Source organism: Chiroxiphia lanceolata, chromosome 1 (genome assembly GCF_009829145.1).
Source record: "Chiroxiphia lanceolata isolate bChiLan1 chromosome 1, bChiLan1.pri, whole genome shotgun sequence".
NCBI lineage: Eukaryota > Metazoa > Chordata > Aves > Passeriformes > Pipridae > Chiroxiphia > Chiroxiphia lanceolata.
The window spans coordinates 29,422,822-29,444,410 of NC_045637.1; the positions used below are offsets into that span (position 1 = coordinate 29,422,822).

The window sequence follows — 21,589 nt, forward strand, 5'->3', positions numbered from 1 at the left end:
CCACTCAGGAGGTGGGAGGAGGAGACAGGAAATTAAATTTAGATTCACATCTTCCATTTTTGTGTATTCATTGCAGTAGGAGATGATTTAAAGTAGTGAGTGCAAGCACAGCATTGCTCATGTTATTGCTTGCTAATTAATTGTGAATACAGTGTTCTGATTGGAGGTTATTTGTAGAAGAATGAATATAACCAAGCAGGAAAATCTTAAAAAAGGTAGCTGAAGGGACGTGTTTGGAGATGTTTGAGGTCTCTGAGAAGTAATCTAAACTTGGAAGGTAGAATGAGCAAGATGCATGAAATACTCTGTAGTAAACCACAGGATTACACATACTTCCTTCTTCTGACTTTTGCAAAGCAATTCACAGAGGGGGATGACAGCTGTTACCCAATTCTAAGTGGAATGCATTAGTTTAAAATGTATGTTTAGAGATGGCTGTGTAGTATATCCATGGCACATTAACTTTGTCTCTTATTAATTTATAACTTATTCTTCATATAAAAGTTATTTACTGTATGTATAAAAATATGTACTGTATATATAAAAGTTATATACTGTGTATATGTCAGTGGATTATGATCTTAGCAAAATGGATACAGGTGGACATGATTCAGTACTGATGTTTAGTTCCCCTGATACTACCTGAAGGGATCTGCATGTGGATATTAACAGCAAACTTTTTCATCCATCTTATAATATTTATTTTTCACCAGGGGAATTTTTCATACATCTTCAATACCAAAGTGATAAACTTGTCAGTTGTCATGTAGCGACAAACTGTATTAAAATTTAAAAAAAAAGAACATGAAAAATCATGTTATAAAGTTGCTTACTCATCTTCATAAGTTAGATTTTAAATACTCTTCCTGGTGAACACATACAACTGAGGCTTAATACTTTGTTAACGTTATTTTGCATACTTGGGGGTAAAATTTGAGGCCAGGTGTTTGTGTCCCTTAAAGAAATACTTCCATTGTATGATCATATTTGTTGTTGCTGGTTTTGTACTTCAGTAATTCACTCTCTTTTATTTGGTAAAGCCTTGCAGTGAGAGAATTTCTTTGTCTGGATGATCCTCCGGGTCCTTTTGACAGTCTAGAAGAGAGCAGGGTAAGTGCTGAAGTAATAGGATAAAATCAGAACGCAAAAGGCAGTTGTTGTTAGAATATTGTAAGATCTGTTGCATGGTATGGAATGAAACACTTCTATTTCTGTTCTTCCACAAAAGTCACAAAAGGTTGTCTTTATAAAACGGGTCCAGTCTGATTATTGGTGCACACTGATCATATTTGCTGTACTTCATCCCTGTCTCCCAAAATATATCATCTTCCTTTTTGTCTTTTATGAGCCGTGGATGGCGTTTGTTTTTTAAGGCAACTGCAACTGCTTATATAAAGGAACTACTGAATATAAGGAGAGATTTTATAAGTTTACATTCAGCACATTATTATAATTCTTATGCCTTGGACTTCAGGTCTTGCAGTGAAATGTTTCTTGCTATAAAATCATAGAATAGTTTGGGTTGGAAGGAATTAAAGATCGTCTAGTTCCAACACACCTGTCGTGGGAAGGGACACCTTCCCACGTTCATGTAATGAATGTAATGAAAAGATTAATTCTGACCACTAAAAATAGTGTTCTTGCAGAAAATTAATTAGTGACATGTTACTACACTACTTGTAGTGTAGTAACAGCAGCCTTGCCACGTGCATATATGAACACACTGAACAAATAATACTGTGTGCTGCAGCCTATTTTATTAGAAGTAAATTTCATTGGCATGCAGAGCTGTATCGAGTCTGCCCAGAACAGATGATTTAGTTTTCTTGCTTTATAGGATAACTGTGTTTTAGAATTGTACATACATTGTTAGTCTTGTAGAAATTGTGAATGTTAACTGATGCTCCTTCAACTAAATTTATATTTACCAGTTTGTTTTGCATGTAAGTAGGAGTGCCTTGGCTCTTACTAGATTACTGTGTGCATGGTTTTTTTTTTTTACAAGCTCACATTTGATTTCTGTATAATCAGTTTTCATTGTTGCTATTCAAGCTGATGAAAATTTTTAAAAATTACCATAATTATTTGTTCACATAATTAAAAAATCTAAGTGCCGCCTTCATTGAAATTTCGATAGTGCCTGCTGTGGTGAAGTCTCAGTGTTATTCTCCCACCACAGAAATTTAATCAAACCATTAAAATAGCTGTATTCTGTTAAGTTGTTAGAGACAACTCTTAAAATTCTGCTCTCCAAGGGACACTCCACCTTATTACGGAGTGATTGAGGTTGAAAGAGACCTCTTGAGATTGTCTAGTCCAACCCTCTTGCTCAAGTAAGGTCAGCTACTGCAGGTTGCCCAGGACCATGTCCAGTCAGGTTTTCAGTATTCTACAGAGGAGGCTTCACAACCTCTCTGTGTAACCTATTCCAGTTTTGGATCACCATCACAGTAAAAAAGTGTTTTCAGGTGTTCAGATTGAATTTCCTGGGGTTTAATTTGTGCTCATTGTCTCTTGTCCTGTCAGTGGGCACCACTGAAAAGTATCTGTCTCCCTCTTGTTCAGTCCCTCTCATCAGGTATTTATACCCATCGATAAGATCACTCCAAGCCTTCTCTTCTCCAGACTAAAGTCTCTCAGCTTTCTCTTCCTTTTATCACATGAAAGATGCTCAAGTCCATTATCTTTTATTGTGATATTTGAATCATGAGACCTGGGGTTCTGGTGGACAACAGACCAGCTCCCTTAGCACCCACAGGTGCATCTATCAGGCCCCATGGACTTACATCCATGTACAAGCTGTTTAAGTGCTCCCTGACCTGGTCCCTTCTCCACTGAGGGTAAATTTGTCATGGCCTTCCTTGTCTTTTCCTCTGGCTGCAGAGGTCTGGAATTACTGAAGGCTGGTCTTTGCTAGTCAAGACAACAGGTCTATGGTTTCCCTAGTCTTCCTTTTGTTGATTATGTACTTGTTGAGTTCTTTCTTGTTTTCTTTACTAGATTCAGCTCCAGGTTGTCCTTCACTTTCTTAACCCTGTTCCTGTAAGATCAGACAGCAACCTTATATTCTTCCTGGGTCACCTCTCCATGCTTTCACCCCTAGTACACTTGCTTTTTATCTGTCAGTTTAGTTAGGAGTTACTTGCTCATCCATACAGGCCTCCTGCAACCTTTGCTTGATTTCCTACTTGTTGAGCTCTACCTGCTGACCCAGAAGGTGGTGATCCTTAAATATCAACCAGCTCTCCTGGAGTGTTCTTCTCTCCAAGGTAGTTTTCCATGGATGCTTTCTTCCAAGCAGGTTCCTGAAGAGATTGAAGTCTGTTCAACCTAAAATCTATGGTCATGGTCATGCTTTTTGGCTTGTGGCTGTTAGGAGCCTGAAGTCCTACCAAATACCAAAAGTAACTTATATCCATCCCTTGCAGGTTGTTGCTTTGCTTTTCCTAAACTGCCTAACTACAGGAAAAGCACTAAGTTTCACATATGTATTCCTGGAGTTCATTTTTAAAGGTAGCTCAAAAATTATGTCTGTTTTGTCTTACTATTTTCATACAAAGCATTACCAGGAAAAAAAAAATCTTCTGTTACTGTTTTCCTGATAATGGAAATATGGATGTCTTCTATTTGGTTTATGTCTGTTCTACTATTCCAGTTCCATAAGGACTTGCCAAAACATATTTATCTTTTTAGGGGGAGGGATACAGGTACGTCTTCCATTACAAGCTAACTAGACCTTACAGAAATTTAATCACAGAAAAGCAGACAAAATATTCACTAAAGCAATCTTTTTTGTCATGTCCTTGGTAGCTGTTTGCACAGATCCTTTCCCAGCCATCTGTGTTTCATGATCCACTGAAGAAGGAAGCAAAGCTGTCTTCCAGCTGGCTTAGTTCTGTTGCCCTTTCAGAGCTATAGGGAAAATTGGTCCAACCTGGGTGTTAGAACTGTCCCAGACTCCAGGTTTCCAGCTATTAAAAGAGCAAGATATCTCATTACACACCATTCTCTTTCTCAGCTTTGGTTCACCTTTCTGCTATTACAGCCTCCTTCAGAATATGTTGATGTTTTCTTACTCATTGAGAACAGTGACTTCCTTTCCTCGGGCAGCTGATATCCAGACTGCAGTAGAGATGAGTTTTTCCAAAAGGCTTTGTCAGTTCTCATGCAGAGCAATGAAACAGTCTACAACACTTATGCAATATTTTTAGCTATTTCGTCAATAGGGAAATTTCCATGCACGTAAATATAAAGGTAGAAATAATATAACTTCATTATATTCTTAAATAATGGCCAGTTTTGAGCTAGGGGCCAGCAACACCAAATATTTTTATAAAATACAGTCAAATTTACTTGATTGGCTTGGATGAAACAAGGATGACTGCTTAACTGGAGCTATAGCTAAAGCAATCACTACAAATGCTGTGTGAAGAGTGAATTGCATGCCACATGTTCTTGGCTCTATTAGACATGAATAAAACTATAATTTAACTGATGACTGGTCTTCAGTGTCTGTCAAAAAAGATAAATTTCCTATCTGAGTCAATAAAATAAATTAAAATTCAATGAAAAAAATATGATTATTGGATTGAAAAACTCTGCATTTGTTTGAATTGTGTAATTATAGGAAAACTTAACATTTTAAGGATGATGAATCTGCTTCAGTTAAAGCCAAGGATAGTATCTTCTTGATGTTTGTAGCCTGTTTTAAAACTTAAGAAAAACAGTGTCTTAACAGCATTGTTCTTAACTGAGCTCATATAAAACATTTACAGTCGTCGGACTCTGAATTAGTGGTTAGTTGCTGATAATGTTAACCCAAGAAAGCCCACATGGGTTTCTTACTTATTGAGAACATGTAAATTACTAAATCAGAATCATAGAATCATAGAATAGATTGGGTTGGAAAAGACCTCCAAGATCATCAAGTCCAACCCCTGATCCAACTCCAATTACTATATCATGGCGCTAAGGGCCATGTCCAATCTCTTTTTAAAAACCTCCAGGGATGGTGAATCCACCACCTCTCTGGGTAGGTCGTTCCAATGCCTGATAACCCTCTCTGTAAAGAATTTCTTCCTAACATCTAACCTAAACCTCCCCTGGCAGAGCTTGAGCCCATGTCCCCTTGTCCTATTGTTGGTTGCCTGGGAGAAGAGACCAACCCCCTCCTGGCTATAACCTCCCTTCACGTAGTTGAAGAGAGTGATGAGGTCGCCTCTAAGCCTTCTCTTCTCCAGACTAAACAACCCCAGCTCCCTCAGCCTCTCCTCATAGGATTTGTGCTCAGGTCTCTTCACCAGCCTCGTTGCTCTTCTCTGGACCCGCTCCAGCACCTCAGTATCCTTCCTGAACTGAGGGGCCCAGAGCTGAACACAATACTCCAGGTGTGGCCTCACCAATGCAGAGTACAGGGGAAGGATCACTTCCCTGCTCCTGCTGGCCACACTGTTCCTGATGCAGGCCAGGATGCCATTCATTCCCCTGTACTCTGCATGGTACTGCTGCGGGACTTGTGCTTTCCAGTAATAGATGAGCAGGCTCTGTGCCAAGGCTTCTGTCACTTCCTGCATTCAGTGGATGTTGCATGAGACACTGGCTCATCACATTAAGTTTTGAGATTGCTCATTGTCAAATCCATCAGAGTGTACTATAAATACATGTCATGCCAAGCAGAGGAGCATGGCATACTTGTCATGGCTGAGTAGTTGGTGTTCACAGCATTCCATTAAACTTCTTCAAAATGTTTTTGTATTGGTCTTCTGTCATGGTTCCATAGTTGTAACAGGTGTTTGGTACAGAACTGTACGGCTTTGTCTTTATCTTGGGTAACGAACATGTACTCAATCCGAATATTCTTTGCATTGTGGGAATAATTAGATACTTTTAAATTGATTTCCAAGTCATGTGGAAGCAAAGCTTTGTGAGGAGAAAAGGGAGCAGGGAGTTCAGCTTATATTCTGTATAGGCAAGAAGGTTCAAAATCAGGCACTACTTTTCTAAAGTTTCTCTTTAGAGTTTTGTGAGACAAACAAATGATGTGATAAACTATTTGCATTGCAGCTTAGTATAATAAATTCACTATTCAAAACAAAGCAGCATTATTTTATTAAGGACGGAACTTTTTTTAAAATTTACATAGCTTTTTATGTAATCAGCCTGAAGAAAAGCAGCTACAATTCTATTACAGATTGATATTTCTAAAAGAAAAATCAATAAAGGCAGTACACTGAAGTTAAATTGAAGATGCTCTTAAATTTGTGTTTTAGGCTTTCTGTGAAACTCTAGAGGAAACAAATTACCGCCTACAAAAAGAACTACTTGAAAAACAAAGGGAAGTTGAATCACTGAAGAAATTGCTGAGTGAAAAGCAACTTCATATAGATGCTGTTGAAAGAAGAATTAGGTATGTAGAAATTTTATGGGGTTTAGGAGTTTATCTCCATAAAAGTACCTTATCTAGTCACAAGTACCAGCTTTAGATACAGTCTTGGAAAACATTTTCCATACATAACCACACAAAGCAATATTTTCAGTAAGCTCTTTCTCATGTACTGGCTAAAAGTTATTTAGTACAAATGACTGAGAAACATGTCCCATCTTTTCTCTCTAAAGTAAGTTTGATTGTTTCCTAATCCTTTAAATTTGCTTTTGAAATGTTGGAAACATGAAATGCCCTGCTAGAGATGAGAGGAGGGGAAAAATTGCTTTGAGTTATAAAAATCTGCCTGTACTCAAAGCTTTGACAGAACATAGTGATCAGGCAATTATATGTCTAATAATGTCTTTAACTGTGTTCTGAATTGCCAGAAATGATGCTGAAGATACTTAAATAACACTGGAGATTGTCCATTTAAACCCAAGGAAAAAATGGTGGAGTCTTATGGTGCCCGTCTGCTAAATTTTGTAGCAGTGGCAGGGGAGTTGATATGCTATTCAGTGTCCCATTAGAGCTGCTGAGTCAGTCACTGCAGCATTTTCTTAGCAAAAGAGTAAATTCCCATGGTCCCACTAGAATTTTGTAGAATCACAGAATGATTTGGGTTGGAAGGTACCCTAAAGATCATCTACTTCCAACCCCTCTGCCATGGACACAGATGCCACCCACTAGACCAAGTTGCTGAGAGCCCCATCCAACCTGGCCTTGAATGCTTTCAGGGATGGAGCATCCACAGCTGGTCTGGGCAGCCTTTTCCAGTTAGTGCCTTACTACCCTCACAGGAAATAATTTCCTCCTAATAGTAGAGAATTTCTTCCTGATAATGAGATCGGGTGAAAAAACATCCCCTGGGTGTCTGTGTATGACCAGAGACACTGACAGAACTAAAAAAAAAAATTATTTTCAAAATAAATTTTATTTTACTTACTACCTGGGTTGTTGAGTCTGGCATATCCAGATTGACTGACAAACCACACCTTGTAAGTTTTAAGTGAACTATAATGGGAAAAGATTTAAGTGGAATTGTTGTGGCTTACTGAAAATTCTGATCAGAATACCATATTCAGTTTGTCACTTATTCCTGAAGGCAAGTAATTACATTTGAAAGATGCTTTTCCTGTTTGACGAGAGAGATATGGTGTGCTTCTGGCTTAAATAGAGAAATAGTCAATAAAAATTAAATAACTTGCATTTTGCTAAAACGTAATGATAAGAAATTCTGTATGGCTAAAGATAAGAAGGCATAAATAGCAAAAAGGGATTTTATTTTGTAGTGCTTTCCCTGAAGATAGATAGGTAGATTGTGGTTTTTAAATACACAAACACCCTGCCAGTTTCCCAGATGTATAAAATTATTGAAAATCAGCCAAGTAGTGTCTGAAGTCTTGATGGAAAATAACTTCTGTGATCTATAGTTGTAAAAATTACCAAGAAAACTCACAATCTTGTTAAAGAACTTCAGCTTGTCTGTCTGATGGAGAAATGAACCCAAAAGAAATAAGACCCTGAGATCAGCTCAGTTGGTCAGACCATGGTGCTAATAATGCCAAGGTTATGGGCTCGATCTCTATATGGGCCATTAATTTAAGACTTAGACTCAGTGATCCTTGTAGGTCCCTTCCAACTCAGAATATTCTGTGATTCTGTGAAATGTGTCTGTCTTTGGCCTTGTTGAAGTGGAATTTCTATCTGATGGCCCAGCAAGAATAAAGCATCTTATGCCTACACACTCTAAAGGCCAAGTACCTAAAATGTGCGTGAGGTAGAAGGGGAGGACAGCTGACAAGACATGAGACTTGTAGGGCTTTATATATTGCTGGCTTTGGCCAATAATAATGTTAAAGAATACTGCTGAGGTATTACTTAAAATGCATGCATTAAAATAAAACAATAGAAACAGTAGGTAATTTAAAAAGGGGATGACATATAGTAGTATCACTTTCAACACAAAATGGGTCACAAGCTTTTACTTCCAATTCAAGTCACAGCTTTCAGTTCTAAATTGGTATATGTTTTCCACACAGAGCAATGCTTTGGAAGAAAGGATTTCCTTGGTCGATTTACATGACTTTATTCCCATTTATATACAGGCTAGTCGGACTGTTATCTTGTGTTGCCGTTAAGAAAAAATTATTACCTGTCTTTTTATCATTAATGGGAAAACGTATTGTTCTGAAACGTAATATCTAACTTTGTAAAGTTACAGTGAGAAACTTAGAAAACTATTGAAGAAATCTTTTTATCATCCTGCCTGTTTTCCTTCTGTCTACATTTTGGTTATAACCCCCTTCTGACATTAGGCAAGATGTGTGTGGCTTAGATCTTCTGCTTGTAATTTTTTACCTAAAGTCATGCACACTCCTCTACGACTTGAATTTCGTAAAGCTATGAAACTGTGATGCAACCAGAGAACCACAGAATGGCCTGGGTTGAAAAGGACCTTAAAGATCATCTTGTTCCAACCCCCTAGCCATTGGCAGGGACACCTTTCACTAGACCAGGTTGCTTAGAGCCCCATCCAGCCTGGCCTTGAACGTTTCCAGGAATGGGCATCCACCACTTCTGTGGGCAACCTGTTCCAGTGCCTCACCACCCTCACAGTAAAGAATTTCTTCCTAATATCTAATCTAAACCTACTCTCTTTCAGTTTAAACCATTCCCCCTTGTACTGTCACTACATGCTTTTGTAAATAGTCTCTCTTCATCTTGTAGGCTCCCTTCAGATACTGAAAGGCTACAATTAGGTCACCCTGAAGCCTTTTCTAGGTTGAACAATTCCAATTCTCTCAGCCTTTTCTCATAGGAGAGGTGGTCCATCCCTCTAACTGTCTTGGTAGCCCAGAGATTCAGAGGACTGAGTTTAGTTCAGGAATAAGCAGCTGGAGCAAATAAACTGTTTAAATAGCTACCCAGTGCAGACCCTACCTATTTGAACTAATAAAAGAAATGGAGCATGTAGGAGTGAGATTGAGAGGTTCCCGGAAACTGCAAAGGTTAAAATGAAACAAACAGTTCTTCGGTGATGAATGTGTGCTCTATGGATTGGTGGTACTCTGTTCTTATCTGTTGTAGGGATTTATCTTTAGGAAAAATGACTCGTCAAATGTCAGGAGAAGAAAGTGAGTGCAGTGGTGAGGTGGAGTCTTCTGCAGTAGAAGCAGACCAGGGTACCCTGGGTGAGGACAGCTGGTAAATACTATTATTTTACTTATATTTTAGTTATTCTTAAAGTGCATTTTTTAAAGTGTTTGGTCTTGCATAAATTCTGCACAGCTGAGGAATTCAGCATTTTATTGCACACCTGTGCTGCATAAAGGCCCTCAGGATAGATAATTTTAGATCTGGAATATGATAAACTGAAAAAGCGTTGTAAATGTTTTGTGGATTGTCTGCATAAAATGACTATGGAGAATCATACTAGTTCCCATTTGACAAAGCTTATTGATCTGTCATTGCAGCTCAGACAAAGAGAACCATGAGCCATGCTGGAGTGGCTCTTTGGCTGGAAATCCTGTCCCAGAAATTGAGGTTGCTGAAGTAGCATATACTCCAGATGAAGAATAGATGAGCAGCAGCTGCTGTTACAGGTTCATGTTTGGGATGTATCTGTGGGTAGCAGCTTAGAGTAGCTGTGAAGAATTTACAGCAAAGAGCAAGAATGCACAATTGAATGTTTACATAAATCCTTACAAATTATTAATGTAAGAAATATACCCAGTGCTGCTTTGATTTCAGTTTTTATCTAGCCTTTATATATTTAATATATTGAAGTCTAATAAGGGCTAAAATCAGGTGAAGTTTAGGTAGTGTACATACACAATTTGGCTCACTTTCCTAGCGGAATGACAAGTTCCACACTAAATCACTGAACACATCTAACTCCCATGTCATATGTTGCCACTGTTGTGACATGTTTGATGTGTTCATGTTGTTGGTATTTGTGTTTTCATATTCTTATAGCCATAAATTAATGCTTGTTGAAGTAAAAACGGACTCATCTATGTGTAAGAATGGAGAATGTGATGGTTTTAAATTCTGAAGTTGAAGAATGTTTCCCTGGAAATTTTAATGCAATGCAATAGGAAAACTTCCAGTACCAAGAGAGGAGTACTTACTAAATGGGATATAGTTGGACATTTTAAAACTGGTCATTTTTGCTGAAGGAACTAATATGAGACCCCCAAAACACTGTGTATTTTCATCTCAAAATAGCATGCTGTAATACTTTTTGTTCAGTAATGCTGCTTTGAAAATCTGGGATACCTTTGCTATATACCCATGTAACAATAAAATCGGTAAGTTTGCCTTTTACTCAGAACACTACCTCTTACCACATTGCTTATGCATTTATGTTTGTTTAAAAATATTCAAGATTATATGGAGGTTATTGAAAGACTTGTAAAGAAGCCATATTTTTTTCCTGCACAGTTCATAACTAGATCGAATCTAGTTGCAATGTATTTTTGTTTCAACATATTTTACACATGGGAATGTTGGTACCTATGTTGTATAGCCTATTTTTCAAAATGTATTAAGACAGGAGATGCACTTTATAATTAAGATTCCATTGTGCCAAGTTCAGTTGGCTAATTGGTTGAGAAAGGGGAGTTGCAGGGAGAGGATTATGTAGTGCCTTTTTGTATTTTACTTGTTCATTACTGCAGAATTTTGTTACAGTGCTCTCGGTCAGTTCTGTGGAGTCTTTGATACAGCTTGTTTCTGTTCACTTATTTACTGAAAGTGCCTTGTTTTATTCTGCTTTTCCAATAGGAAGAATGCTGGTTTGTTTTAATTTTTTTTCCCTATACCACCCACATCGTTGTTTAATGTTGTCAATATGCAGTGTCTTTGTGCTGGAGTTTTCAAAGGGAGCTTTGTACTTCAGACTGTGCGTACAATGACCTTTATGCAGAACTGTATCAACCTTCATGGTGAAATAAAACTATGGACAAAACACCTGTCTTCTTTTTTCCACTGCAGAAAAGACCAAAACATTTAATGCCTTGTCTAGCAGAAGGATAAAACACTGTTAGATGTTTCTTACCTCAGTGATTTCATAAAGTTACTCGGCTTTTGGTCTGAGTCCTTTTTGTACCAAAAATTGTCTGCATGAAAATGAAGGAGAATGCTGTAACAGACACCAGGAAATTTACTATACTTCTGTTGGAGGTTAAAATAAAAAAGGAACTAATCTTTTTTTTACATTCTACATGAATCTTCACAGAGGTTGAGTGAACTCAATAAAGTTTTGAAACATTATTGAAAATACATGAAATCTTGTGTCAGATATCACATATTTGAAAAGAGTGAACCTTGCCCATTAAAACAGTGTTAGGTTTACAATTATAAGTGTTTTTAAAATCTTGAAAAGCTACTTGGGTCATACGTGCTAAGGATTTGTGAAGTACAGCAGGTACATCTGCAAATCTAGAAGCTAAAGAAAGTATTAATATAATTTACAGTTTAGTCATGAGAGAGCAAAGGAATGGAAACTTCGAGGTTTGTTATTTTGCTAACCCAAAATATTCAGTATCACATGAATAGACATTTTTGTTCAGGGGATCTTGATTTTTAGTTACAGAGTTGGAAAATGTGAACTTGTTCAGTAGCCATGTGGTATCACTTCACCTATGTTACTGTTTAATGAATGGTTACCTCCCTAAGGGACATGGAGAATTTGAGGTGCCTGTTCAGGGTGGCCTTGAACATCTTGATCAAGGTGGATTCCAAGTCTGTCCCATACTGAATTTTTTTCTGGTGCACTTGCTTCTATTCTGGCACTATTTCCCACCCATTTCCTTCTCTTTTTACTCACTGCTGCAATTTTAGTACGGAAGAAGCCAAGTTTCAACTATTTCATTTATAAGAATTTGACAGTAAAAGTCTGTATTCTGTAAGTTGTGCAGAGGAACATTCCAACTGGAATTGTAGCAGAGTGAACTAATACAAGATTTGCAACTAGTAACCTTGTTCTTTTCTGTTGTAGGTGATTGCCTTAATAGTTCAGCCACAGATTTACAATGGGGTTTTTTTCCTCTTAGTTTTAGATTTTAATACATTGTACCCAAGTTAATATTCCAGGGGGTTTGATTTTCTTTAATAATACATCTTTTAATAATCCTGAAGGATTTTTTTATCTTCCAAAGCCCTTGCAGTCTGCCCACACCCCTTCCCTGCTTTTGATTTGTATACTCCTAAATCAGTTAAGATGCTGACTAGTACTGAATCAAGAATGAGTCCTTATAAAACTCTCACTCCATACTTTTCCCACTGTGACGACCATTAGTTACTATGAGTACAACAGTGCCATTGAACCGGGTTGAGGAAGGGAATGAAACTGCACCAGCCAGTGGTAGGAGAGGGCAGCCTACGTGGTTCACTTCTCAGTGGGCTGTTGTGCTCACCTCTATGTGTTAACTGTCTGTGTGGGGGGAGGGGGTTGGGGTGTTAGAGTTGCAGAGAAAAAGGACAGGGAAAGCTCCTGTTCTAGGTATGTCTGTCCCAAAATGGTTTTGCTCTCTGCATCTCATTAGAGCACTACATAATTTGATTTTTTTTCTCTCTGTGGTTCCTATTCCTTTGTTGAAATGTAGCTATGGAGCAGCAGCAATTGTCCTGCCAGAAAAAAAACCCCTCATTTCTAGTAGAAATTTCTATAGGAAATCTTATGTGATTTTGTTTGTAGAGGTTTTTTTCCTGTTATAGCAGGTTCTGTTACACACTGGGGGAGGAATTTGGAGGAGTTATGCTCTGAAGTTGCTGCTGCAATCAATTTTTCCAAGAAATGTCAGATAAATAAATACTCCAAGGTCACAGATAACCAAAGAAGGGAAGAATCCTGTAGGAAACACTCCATTTATGGAACACCAGGTCTTAGGAGTCTTTCTTCCTATCATTCCTTTCTATACTTCAGTTAAGTCTTTGTGCCAGAGATCAGAACATTCAGTTTACTATACAGGTCCAACGTTCAAAACTAGCTATTTTCCTATAAAATACAGGATGTGCTTTAGGGTAACTGAACTGTATGCTCATACCCATGTTTATTTCAATCTGGAGAACTGATAATGCAGCCATCTCCAAAAGATGTCTCTTCTAAACAGTTTGTACTCTGGCTGAACAGTCAGTGTACTGACCAATGCAGTTGTTGTTCTGTATTTTTGTTATCTTCAACAGATTTTTAATGTATAGGATCTTAACCTCCTAGAGGAAAGATGAGAGAGAATGGAAAAGGCAGAGGAGAAAGGGGATTTTCTTGTCCATAGTTTACACTTGAGCATTTTTCCCCTTTGAAAGTGAAAATTCATTCACTCATTTGCTGACCAGAATCGCATTTCCACTACATGTTGGTTTCTGTGTTGTGAGTGGTGTAGGTTCTATGTTATCATAACCCATTCAGGAACCTCTTTATAAGGTTTGTTCTCCCATAGCACTGGTGTTTCTTTGCCACCCCTTGCTGCACTAACCTTTATCCCAGTCTTGTTCCAAAGGGCAACCTTTTGTATTTGGTCCTTCTCAGGTTTTGCATTGCAAGAAAAACACTGACCTGAGGGCTTTTGTTCAGTGTTTTTGATCTCCTTCCAAAGTTTGACTTACCTTTTGTTTCTGATGCAACTGCACAGATCTGGAGAAGTGGAGAGGTAGGAAAAATGCATTCCTTTACACTAAACTCTAAAAGAATAATATATTCTTATCTTGTAATAGATACAATTTTTTGTCATCTCAGAGTACTAGTGACTGTTGGCCTTATATATCCTGCTGTTACATATCATTCTCCAGTTGGATACCTTGAGCTTTAAGCTGGAGTACAAAATGTTGCTCTTGAAATTTCTCCTTGAGTTGATGAGTTCTGAACCACTCTGGTGGTAGTTCCAGAGTCAGGAAAAGGCTGTCATGAGACATGTCTAAGCATGACCCCATGTCACATACAAAGCATCCTTCTGGTGGGCACATTTTAAAGCCCTGAACTGCAGTTTTAACCAGCATCATGAAAATGAAGTGATACTGGTGTTGAAGGATCCTGTTTAACAAGGGTCGGGCAGAGTTACACTCGGGCTGCCCAGAGTGCAGGATGTGCACGGGCGGGATGTTTCCGAGACAAGCATTTTTCACTCCCATGTAGAAGTAACAGGACAGCTGAAGGAGCTTTGTAAATGACTGAGTCCTCAAATGTCATTCTCTTCAGCTGGATAAATCAGAAAGCCTGATGTGAGAGAGAATTAAAATTTTTAACATGAAGTCTTTCTGCAACAGAACAGTGCCTGACACTGAAATTGCAATTCAGGAAGTCTAATGATGTTCTGACTCAATTAGCAAAGCTTCTCTTTCTATACCTTTAACCTCCAACCAAAAGGGAGAAAAGTAGCCTGTGATGCATTTGTCTTGTGTATAACTCAGATCCTTACAGTCTTCCTGTCCCTCCCTGTTTGTGTGACTTGTGCCTTTTGTGTCTTATAACAGATATCAGAGCATCAAGCCTAGGCTGGAGTTCTGGTATTGCTTGTAAAGATCCCAAACTGCAAGCAGGACAGCATGGCTCTGGAGGAGGAGGAGGCTTGGAAGTGGGACTGCTGAACTTGAATAATAATTTCAGTCCTCAGAAGTGCTGTCCCTGCTAGTCAGAGCTGAACCCTTCAGCTTTGGAAGACAGGGACATCAGAGAAGAGATCCACCCCCACAGTGCAGAAACCCTGGGTTTCAGTCTGGGTGTTCCTGCCAGTGGGTGCTGGGGCTCATGTGACTGGTGTAATAAATGGGATTCTGGGGTCAGCTCCCAGCTCTGGCTGAGTCTCATCTGTCTTAAGGGAAGCTGGCAGGTTCTGCACCTTAACATTTTGCTAAACCTTCACAAGCAGTACTCCAACCTATGTTTTTCTTGTTTTCAACACAATCTTCATTGAGACCTTCCCCTTTTTACGCCTTTTAAGCTCTTCATGGAGACCTTAAAGGCTTGCTGATTCATACTCAGTACTTCTTTGACTTGAGGATCACAAAGGTGCTCTCCAAATACAGAATTTGTCCCCCTGTTGTATCTGAGAGGTAGGTATTGTATTTCCTTCTGCTCTGCAAATAAGGAAACTGAGGAAGAAAGCAATTACATGATTCACTCTAATAGCACAGTCAGTTGGTACAGTCCTAGTGTTGCTGCTGATCCCATAAGCTTGTCAGCAGGTTTAAATTAGATGATTTGATGATCTGGTGAGACTCTTGCCTGTATAATAAAGCAACTTTGTCTTGAGATATCTCAGCTGGGTTTCAAGTAGGTCTGAATATCCTTGCTGATACATTACTAGCTGCTGCTAGATTTTATAATATTCCTTTCTTCTATGAGTTCAAACTGAAAACACTAGGAGGTTTGCATTAATATAGTGGAGAAACAAGCCTCCGCTCTCTGAACCCCCTGTGGATTAATGCTTTTCATCTAGACAAAGCCACAGCTGTTTTATGGAAATGTTGAGAATGACTATGAAATGCTGCTTGCTGTTTGGCAGTTAATGTGGGTTTGTCAAGCATTGCTCATCTGACAAGCGCCTACTGGGAGAAGGTTGCACACTGACCTTTCCAGATCTCATTATTGCTTTGCATGTTCAATAGATAGATAGATAGATAGATAGACAGATAGATAGATAGATAGATAGGAGGTAGCTTACGAAGCAGTTGTCACATGTGGCAAACCTACAGCATCTCTCCTCCCAAATTTCCTGTGGCCCTTTCCTAGACATTCTTAGCATTTCTGATAACCAGGTTATGAGGTGGATTTCTTGTGATGTGATGGGGGTCTCCCTTTTCCCCTCATTTTGCAGTATAAATATGCCTGTTACACGGATGAGCAGAGGCAAGGGGAAAGAGCTCTACCCTATTATGGCAGCTGCTTTGTACATTTAGAGAAAGTCTTGCTCTGAGAAGTTTATTTTTTGTGTGTATGTGCAATATATGGCCAAAGGGATAATAACTTGCATTGGAAGAAGCAGATGAGAAAACTCTCTCATTCCGTGTAATCTTTTGAAAAAAATCAGCCATTCAGTAAGCTGCTGATGTGCCTATAGAGGCACTGCTCCTGCATAGGTGTACAAAAGCAGACCAGAAAAGTGAGTTTCTTGTGGAGATAACTGCGGAGAACACCAGTCAGATCTGACTTTGTTGTCCCTACCTAAATGGGCAATTAAGAAATAAGTTGAGAATGTTGCAAAATTAACGTGCAAAGTAATGTGTTATGAAAGAGCATTAAACAATTAAAAATTAAACTCAACCTTGCTGTGAGTTAACCTGAGGAACAAAACATGTGCAAATAATAACTTTTATCTATTTCTGCTGTCAGCATGCTGCAGTTCACTACTGGCATCCTCTGAGACACGTTTCAGTTCTGAATCTAGAAAACCGCGGAAAGACCAGCATCTTTCACTTTTCAATTGACGTGAGTTGCACAAGACTCATGATCGTCCAAAGGTCAGAGCACAAGATCTCTCAACAAAGAGGCTTCTCTGTTCTGCTCTGGTGAAGCAGCTGTTGGCTCAGATTTCAGTTTATTCAGACACAATATGTGCTCTAGACAGATTCTCAGGCTACATAAATTAATGTCTCAACTAGTTATCACTTTCCCTCATCATTATTTTCTCCTATTGTCTTCTTTATAAAATAAACCCCTTTGTGTTCACCCACAAGTGCCTGATACAACACAGATAAGATCCGTTCTCAGATTAGTGCTGTTACAGACCTTTTCCAGAACTTCTTGGCTCATGCAGGAGGATTTTTTTTTCCCTACCTCAGTAAACTGAAGTGACACATTTTGCTGACAAGCTGGCAAAGCATTGGGAGCTGAAGGTTTTAACCTGAAAAGGGGGAGGTGGTGTCTGCTAGCCACGTTCCACTATGAACTTCTGAAGCTGTGAACCCAGCCATAGGAAGCTGTCAGTTCACACTGAGCTTCCTGTGCCAAATAAGCCCACTTCTTGGTAAATCAATGCGATTAATTCTAAACATCAACTCCTCAACAGCCTCAAAACCAGCAGCTGCAGTACCTCCCTATAGGCACGTACCACCTGTTCCCACCTAACCCAAGGTAGTGCAGACATTACCACAGGACAGACGTACTCTGAACCCTGACAAGGGCTGAGACTTGACTGAGAAAGTTCACAGTTCGGTGTCCTCAGCCTGCTGCAATGACATTCAGCTGCAGCCAGTCACTACAAGGCACAATTTGCTGAACCAGTATTCAACTGTTCCTTGCAAATGGGTACTTTTGACTGATTTAAAGCTTTGAACTTTGTCTTAGCTCCAGTTTGTCATGGCATGAGTGCATAAAGAGGGGGCTGGTGAACTTCTGCATGAAGATCTCCAGCCTGCTGGAGTTTTGTGCTGTACACTGAACCCAGAGCTCCTCCTGGAGGTCCACAGAGTCCCAGCCCCGCAGCTGATGGAGCTCACCGCTGCTGGGCAGCGACAGCAGCGCACCAGGCACTCCAACACCCCAGATATATATATAGGGTATGTACAGTAGGTAGGTAATACAACAACCATACATATGCCTATATGTTGGCAGTCCTAGCTGCCTCCAGTTAGTTCAGCCCCTTGGGTAAGCTGAGTCCAATCACAAAAGTAAAGCTAAGACATCTGGATATATTTAGATATGAAATATATCTGAAGACTCACATTCCTCCTAAAGTGCATGTTTTATTTTTTGATGAAAGAGTGCTAAACTCAAGATGGGGAGGGGGGGGTTGTCCATGTAAATCCTGTTTGAACCCACAAAACACTCCTTGCCCCTTAAGACAGTAAATCTGTGAATGCTGATGTCGGAGCAGTGGGCGGTATCAACACTCATTGCCTCCATGGAAACAGACCACCAGCTCAGACCAATTGGCCTCCCACTTATTTTATTAAATTTAGCTTACAAACCACAGATCCTCGACTTAATACACCTTGCCATTCAATCCTAGGAGAACCAGCTGCCTGCTGTTTGAGAAAACTAGCTGAGGGGGTACCTACACTGCCCTGCTGGCCTTAAAAACAGCCTGGGTAGCACCGGCTGGTGAGGCAGCACACGGGTGTAAAGGGTTTGGGCTTGTCCCTCACCCAGCCTCTCCAAACCGGCTTTTGCCTGATCTTTACCTGATTCTGGCAAAGAGGAAGACAACAATCAACTGTATCACACAGCAACTGGGGAATTACCAGAAGACTGTAGTTGCAGGGAGGAAAAGTCATCTAAGCAGACACCCAATCAAAATATAAAAACGCAAGGATGTGTAGTGTGCAGGAGAGGAGGGGAGCAGGGCAGCAGAGGGGCCAGGGTGACCCTGCCAGACACGGCCATCCTAACTACACAAGGTTGTTCAGGAATTTCTAGTCACACATTAACATTTCATAACTATACCTTCTAGCTTTATCTGCAGATATTGCAGATATTGATCCCAAGTGTATAGTTCAGCAATGGCCAGGTAATTACATGTTGATAACAAAACAATAAACCACTTAAACTGCGATCAAAGTCACATCAACCAGGTACATTTTTCCTACAATGTACACCTGACTGAACAGTGCTATGACCGTGGGTCTTGCCAGCCTCTGCAATGGGGACAGATGTGAGAAAATAGGGCAGCTATGTGAAATTACAGTATTTGTAATTGCTTAAGATGTTCAAGCTAATCCCTGCTGTTAAATCATTTCTGAGACTAAAGCTTCCTCCTTATGTTTCTAAAAAAAAATGACATAATTAAAATAATATAAGCTCTACATCATGAAAAACTGTGATATTTTCTCATTGCAAATATTCCCTATGCATGCCCAACCCGTTCTTCCACCCCCTACAGCCATATACACAGCCAGCATGTGTATATGCTGCAACAGTCACTGGACATTTTGTGACACCTTAGGGATTTACAGTCAAACACAAGCTGCCCAAGCAATTGAAATCTTTCAACACCAGACAACGAACAGTGGTCTCAAATCACTGCTCCAGCACTTTATACATATGTATAAATATAAATGAATGTATATAAAATGGGAGACACTGTGCACACACACTTTAAGGAGATTCTAATGAGATGCGTGAAAAAATGTATTTTTTGTGTCACTTCATATTTGCCTATAGTATTTTTTTCTTTTTTCATGTTTAAAAGACTTGATAATTCTTCCTTTCAACTAAGCCCTGGAAAATGAAAAACACATATTTCTGAAAAATGACGAGATCTTTGGGTCAGAGGTGGGGAGAAGGAGATATTTTGGGCACAGTAAAATAGAAGGATCTCTCACAACGCAACTGTTAAGTGTGAAGGAATGCAGCCCAAACACCACAGCATACACTGGGGTGGGGTTTTTTTATTGGTTGGTTGTTTTTATCAACCAAATCACCTTGGAAAAATTCTTGAATTCTAATGAAAGATCAATACATCAAAAAAGTGTTTCTGAATATTCTCATATCCTATAAAGAGCACTGTATCCTAATGACAGTGTAAGGAGGGTACTTACACTCTTGCCTGATAGGAAAAGAAATTTAATGCAACCATGTAACAAAAACATGACACTAAAATATTTACTTGCTACATGTATATATTAATTATTTTCACTTTTTATTAATATATTTTCACCTTTTTAAAGCTATCCAGGTTAAAAATGTCCATGCCTGTTAAAAGAAGTAAACATTTTCAAAATAAATAAGGAACAAGAAAGGAAGTCAGCTATAGTACACCATCTGCTGCCACAGTCCTCTTGTAAAATATGTTCCAGTTAATAGAGAATACATTTACAGTAACATGTTGACACTATTCACTCTTGACTGCTTACATACTGAACAAATACCATCTTGACGTGAAGTGAGACATATGTTTGAAAAAATAAAGGGCCATTTGTCCCAGTGTTATCTCAATTTACACAGGAAAGAGCCACTCCCTCAGCTGAATTAAATCCCTAGAACCCCTTTGCCTTTGAAGAAAACCAGCCTCCCAAAGAAATATAGCAACAAGCACTTTAGTTCTGGCAGTCCCTGGTGAATATTGGTTTGTGTACATCACCACAGTGTTTCTGAGTATATTTACCAACCACACGTGTCCTAGCCTGTATGGTATGAGTCTGTCCTCCAGAATCACCAGCCCCTACACACAGACTTGCAGAGCAGCTCACGCAAATGACCAATTTCATTTCTTCACCTTTCATAAATGTTGTTCCTCCAAGTGTTTGGTCTGAGATCAATAAGCTGAAGACATCTGAAGCTTCCCAGGATCAACACTTGGCCAAAACATTGTTGGAGATCAGCAGTCAGACACTGGCTTGTAAAGGAGAAGACCTTCCCTAGGACTTTTTCTCCCCCGTGAAGGGTGTTCACATGGAAAATGGTTACACAAAAACAGCAGGTCCACATTTTCCAAAGCAGACTGAAAATCACTTTAGTATCAAACTGGAGGCTTAACAGACCTATTTTGGTTAGGTTGCAGAGCACTTCAAGTATGCCAAGTGCTACACAAGTGCCAAGTATTGGTAAGCTACTAATTTGATCAAGAACAGATGCTAAAAGCCAGTTTTTCCAAGTAACCATGGGACTATGTTGGCACAGCCTCGTATTTAGCAAAAGCACAAGTGTCCACAAGCACACAGCCAGCCTTGCACAGTGACGCAACCAGTGCATGCTAATACATTCTGTACCCAATTCAGAGACTTGCATACACTGCACACCTTGAAAACAGGATTCAAGCCAGAAAAATTAGCAAATGGATTTGAAATAACTCAGAATATTTGTTATTTTGTAAAACAATCCTGCTTTCACAATCATCTCATCCTGAATTTCATCAAGCATTAAAACCAGTAACATTTTATTAGTGTTTGGTTTCCTGCTGAAAGTTGAAAATGTATTTTTAAATTTACGGCAGTTCTTTCTTTCTTTCCTTCTTTTTCGGTTTTGTTTTTAAAACAAAAATTTAATAGTTCCAGATCTTCTTTACTCACAAAAAAACCCAGACAATTTTCCTGGTACCTCCAAAATTTAGGACAGAATTCACACACTTAATTTTTTCCAGTAGGAAATTTATCTGAAGTAAAGTGGCAAGGCTTGATTCACCTTTCATATGGATACAAACCAAAAGCAATTCCACCACAGATAATGAAAGTCCTGACAAACTAAATCTCTCCACAGGGTTTATACATTTTGGGTTTCATCCATGGAAC

At 39.1% G+C, this 21,589-nt stretch overlaps 1 protein-coding gene across 2 annotated transcripts in view; it reads left to right on the forward strand.

Annotated features, from left to right (window-relative positions):
• The window catches only part of SNX16 (sorting nexin 16), a 30,067-nt gene extending 18,674 nt beyond the window's left edge, over window positions 1-11,393 (forward strand). The window contains exons 5-8 of one of the 2 annotated variants that reach the window (XM_032696739.1): window positions 1,041-1,110; window positions 6,270-6,406; window positions 9,512-9,628; window positions 9,898-11,393. In XM_032696739.1, the coding sequence (XP_032552630.1) occupies window positions 1,041-1,110; window positions 6,270-6,406; window positions 9,512-9,628; window positions 9,898-10,003 (430 nt within the window). In that variant the 3' untranslated portion in view covers window positions 10,004-11,393. The remainder of the gene's footprint in view (window positions 1-1,040; window positions 1,111-6,269; window positions 6,407-9,511; window positions 9,629-9,897) is intronic. The other variant, XM_032696743.1, reaches the window with a different exon arrangement.
• Window positions 11,394-21,589: the final 10,196 nt, after the last annotated feature.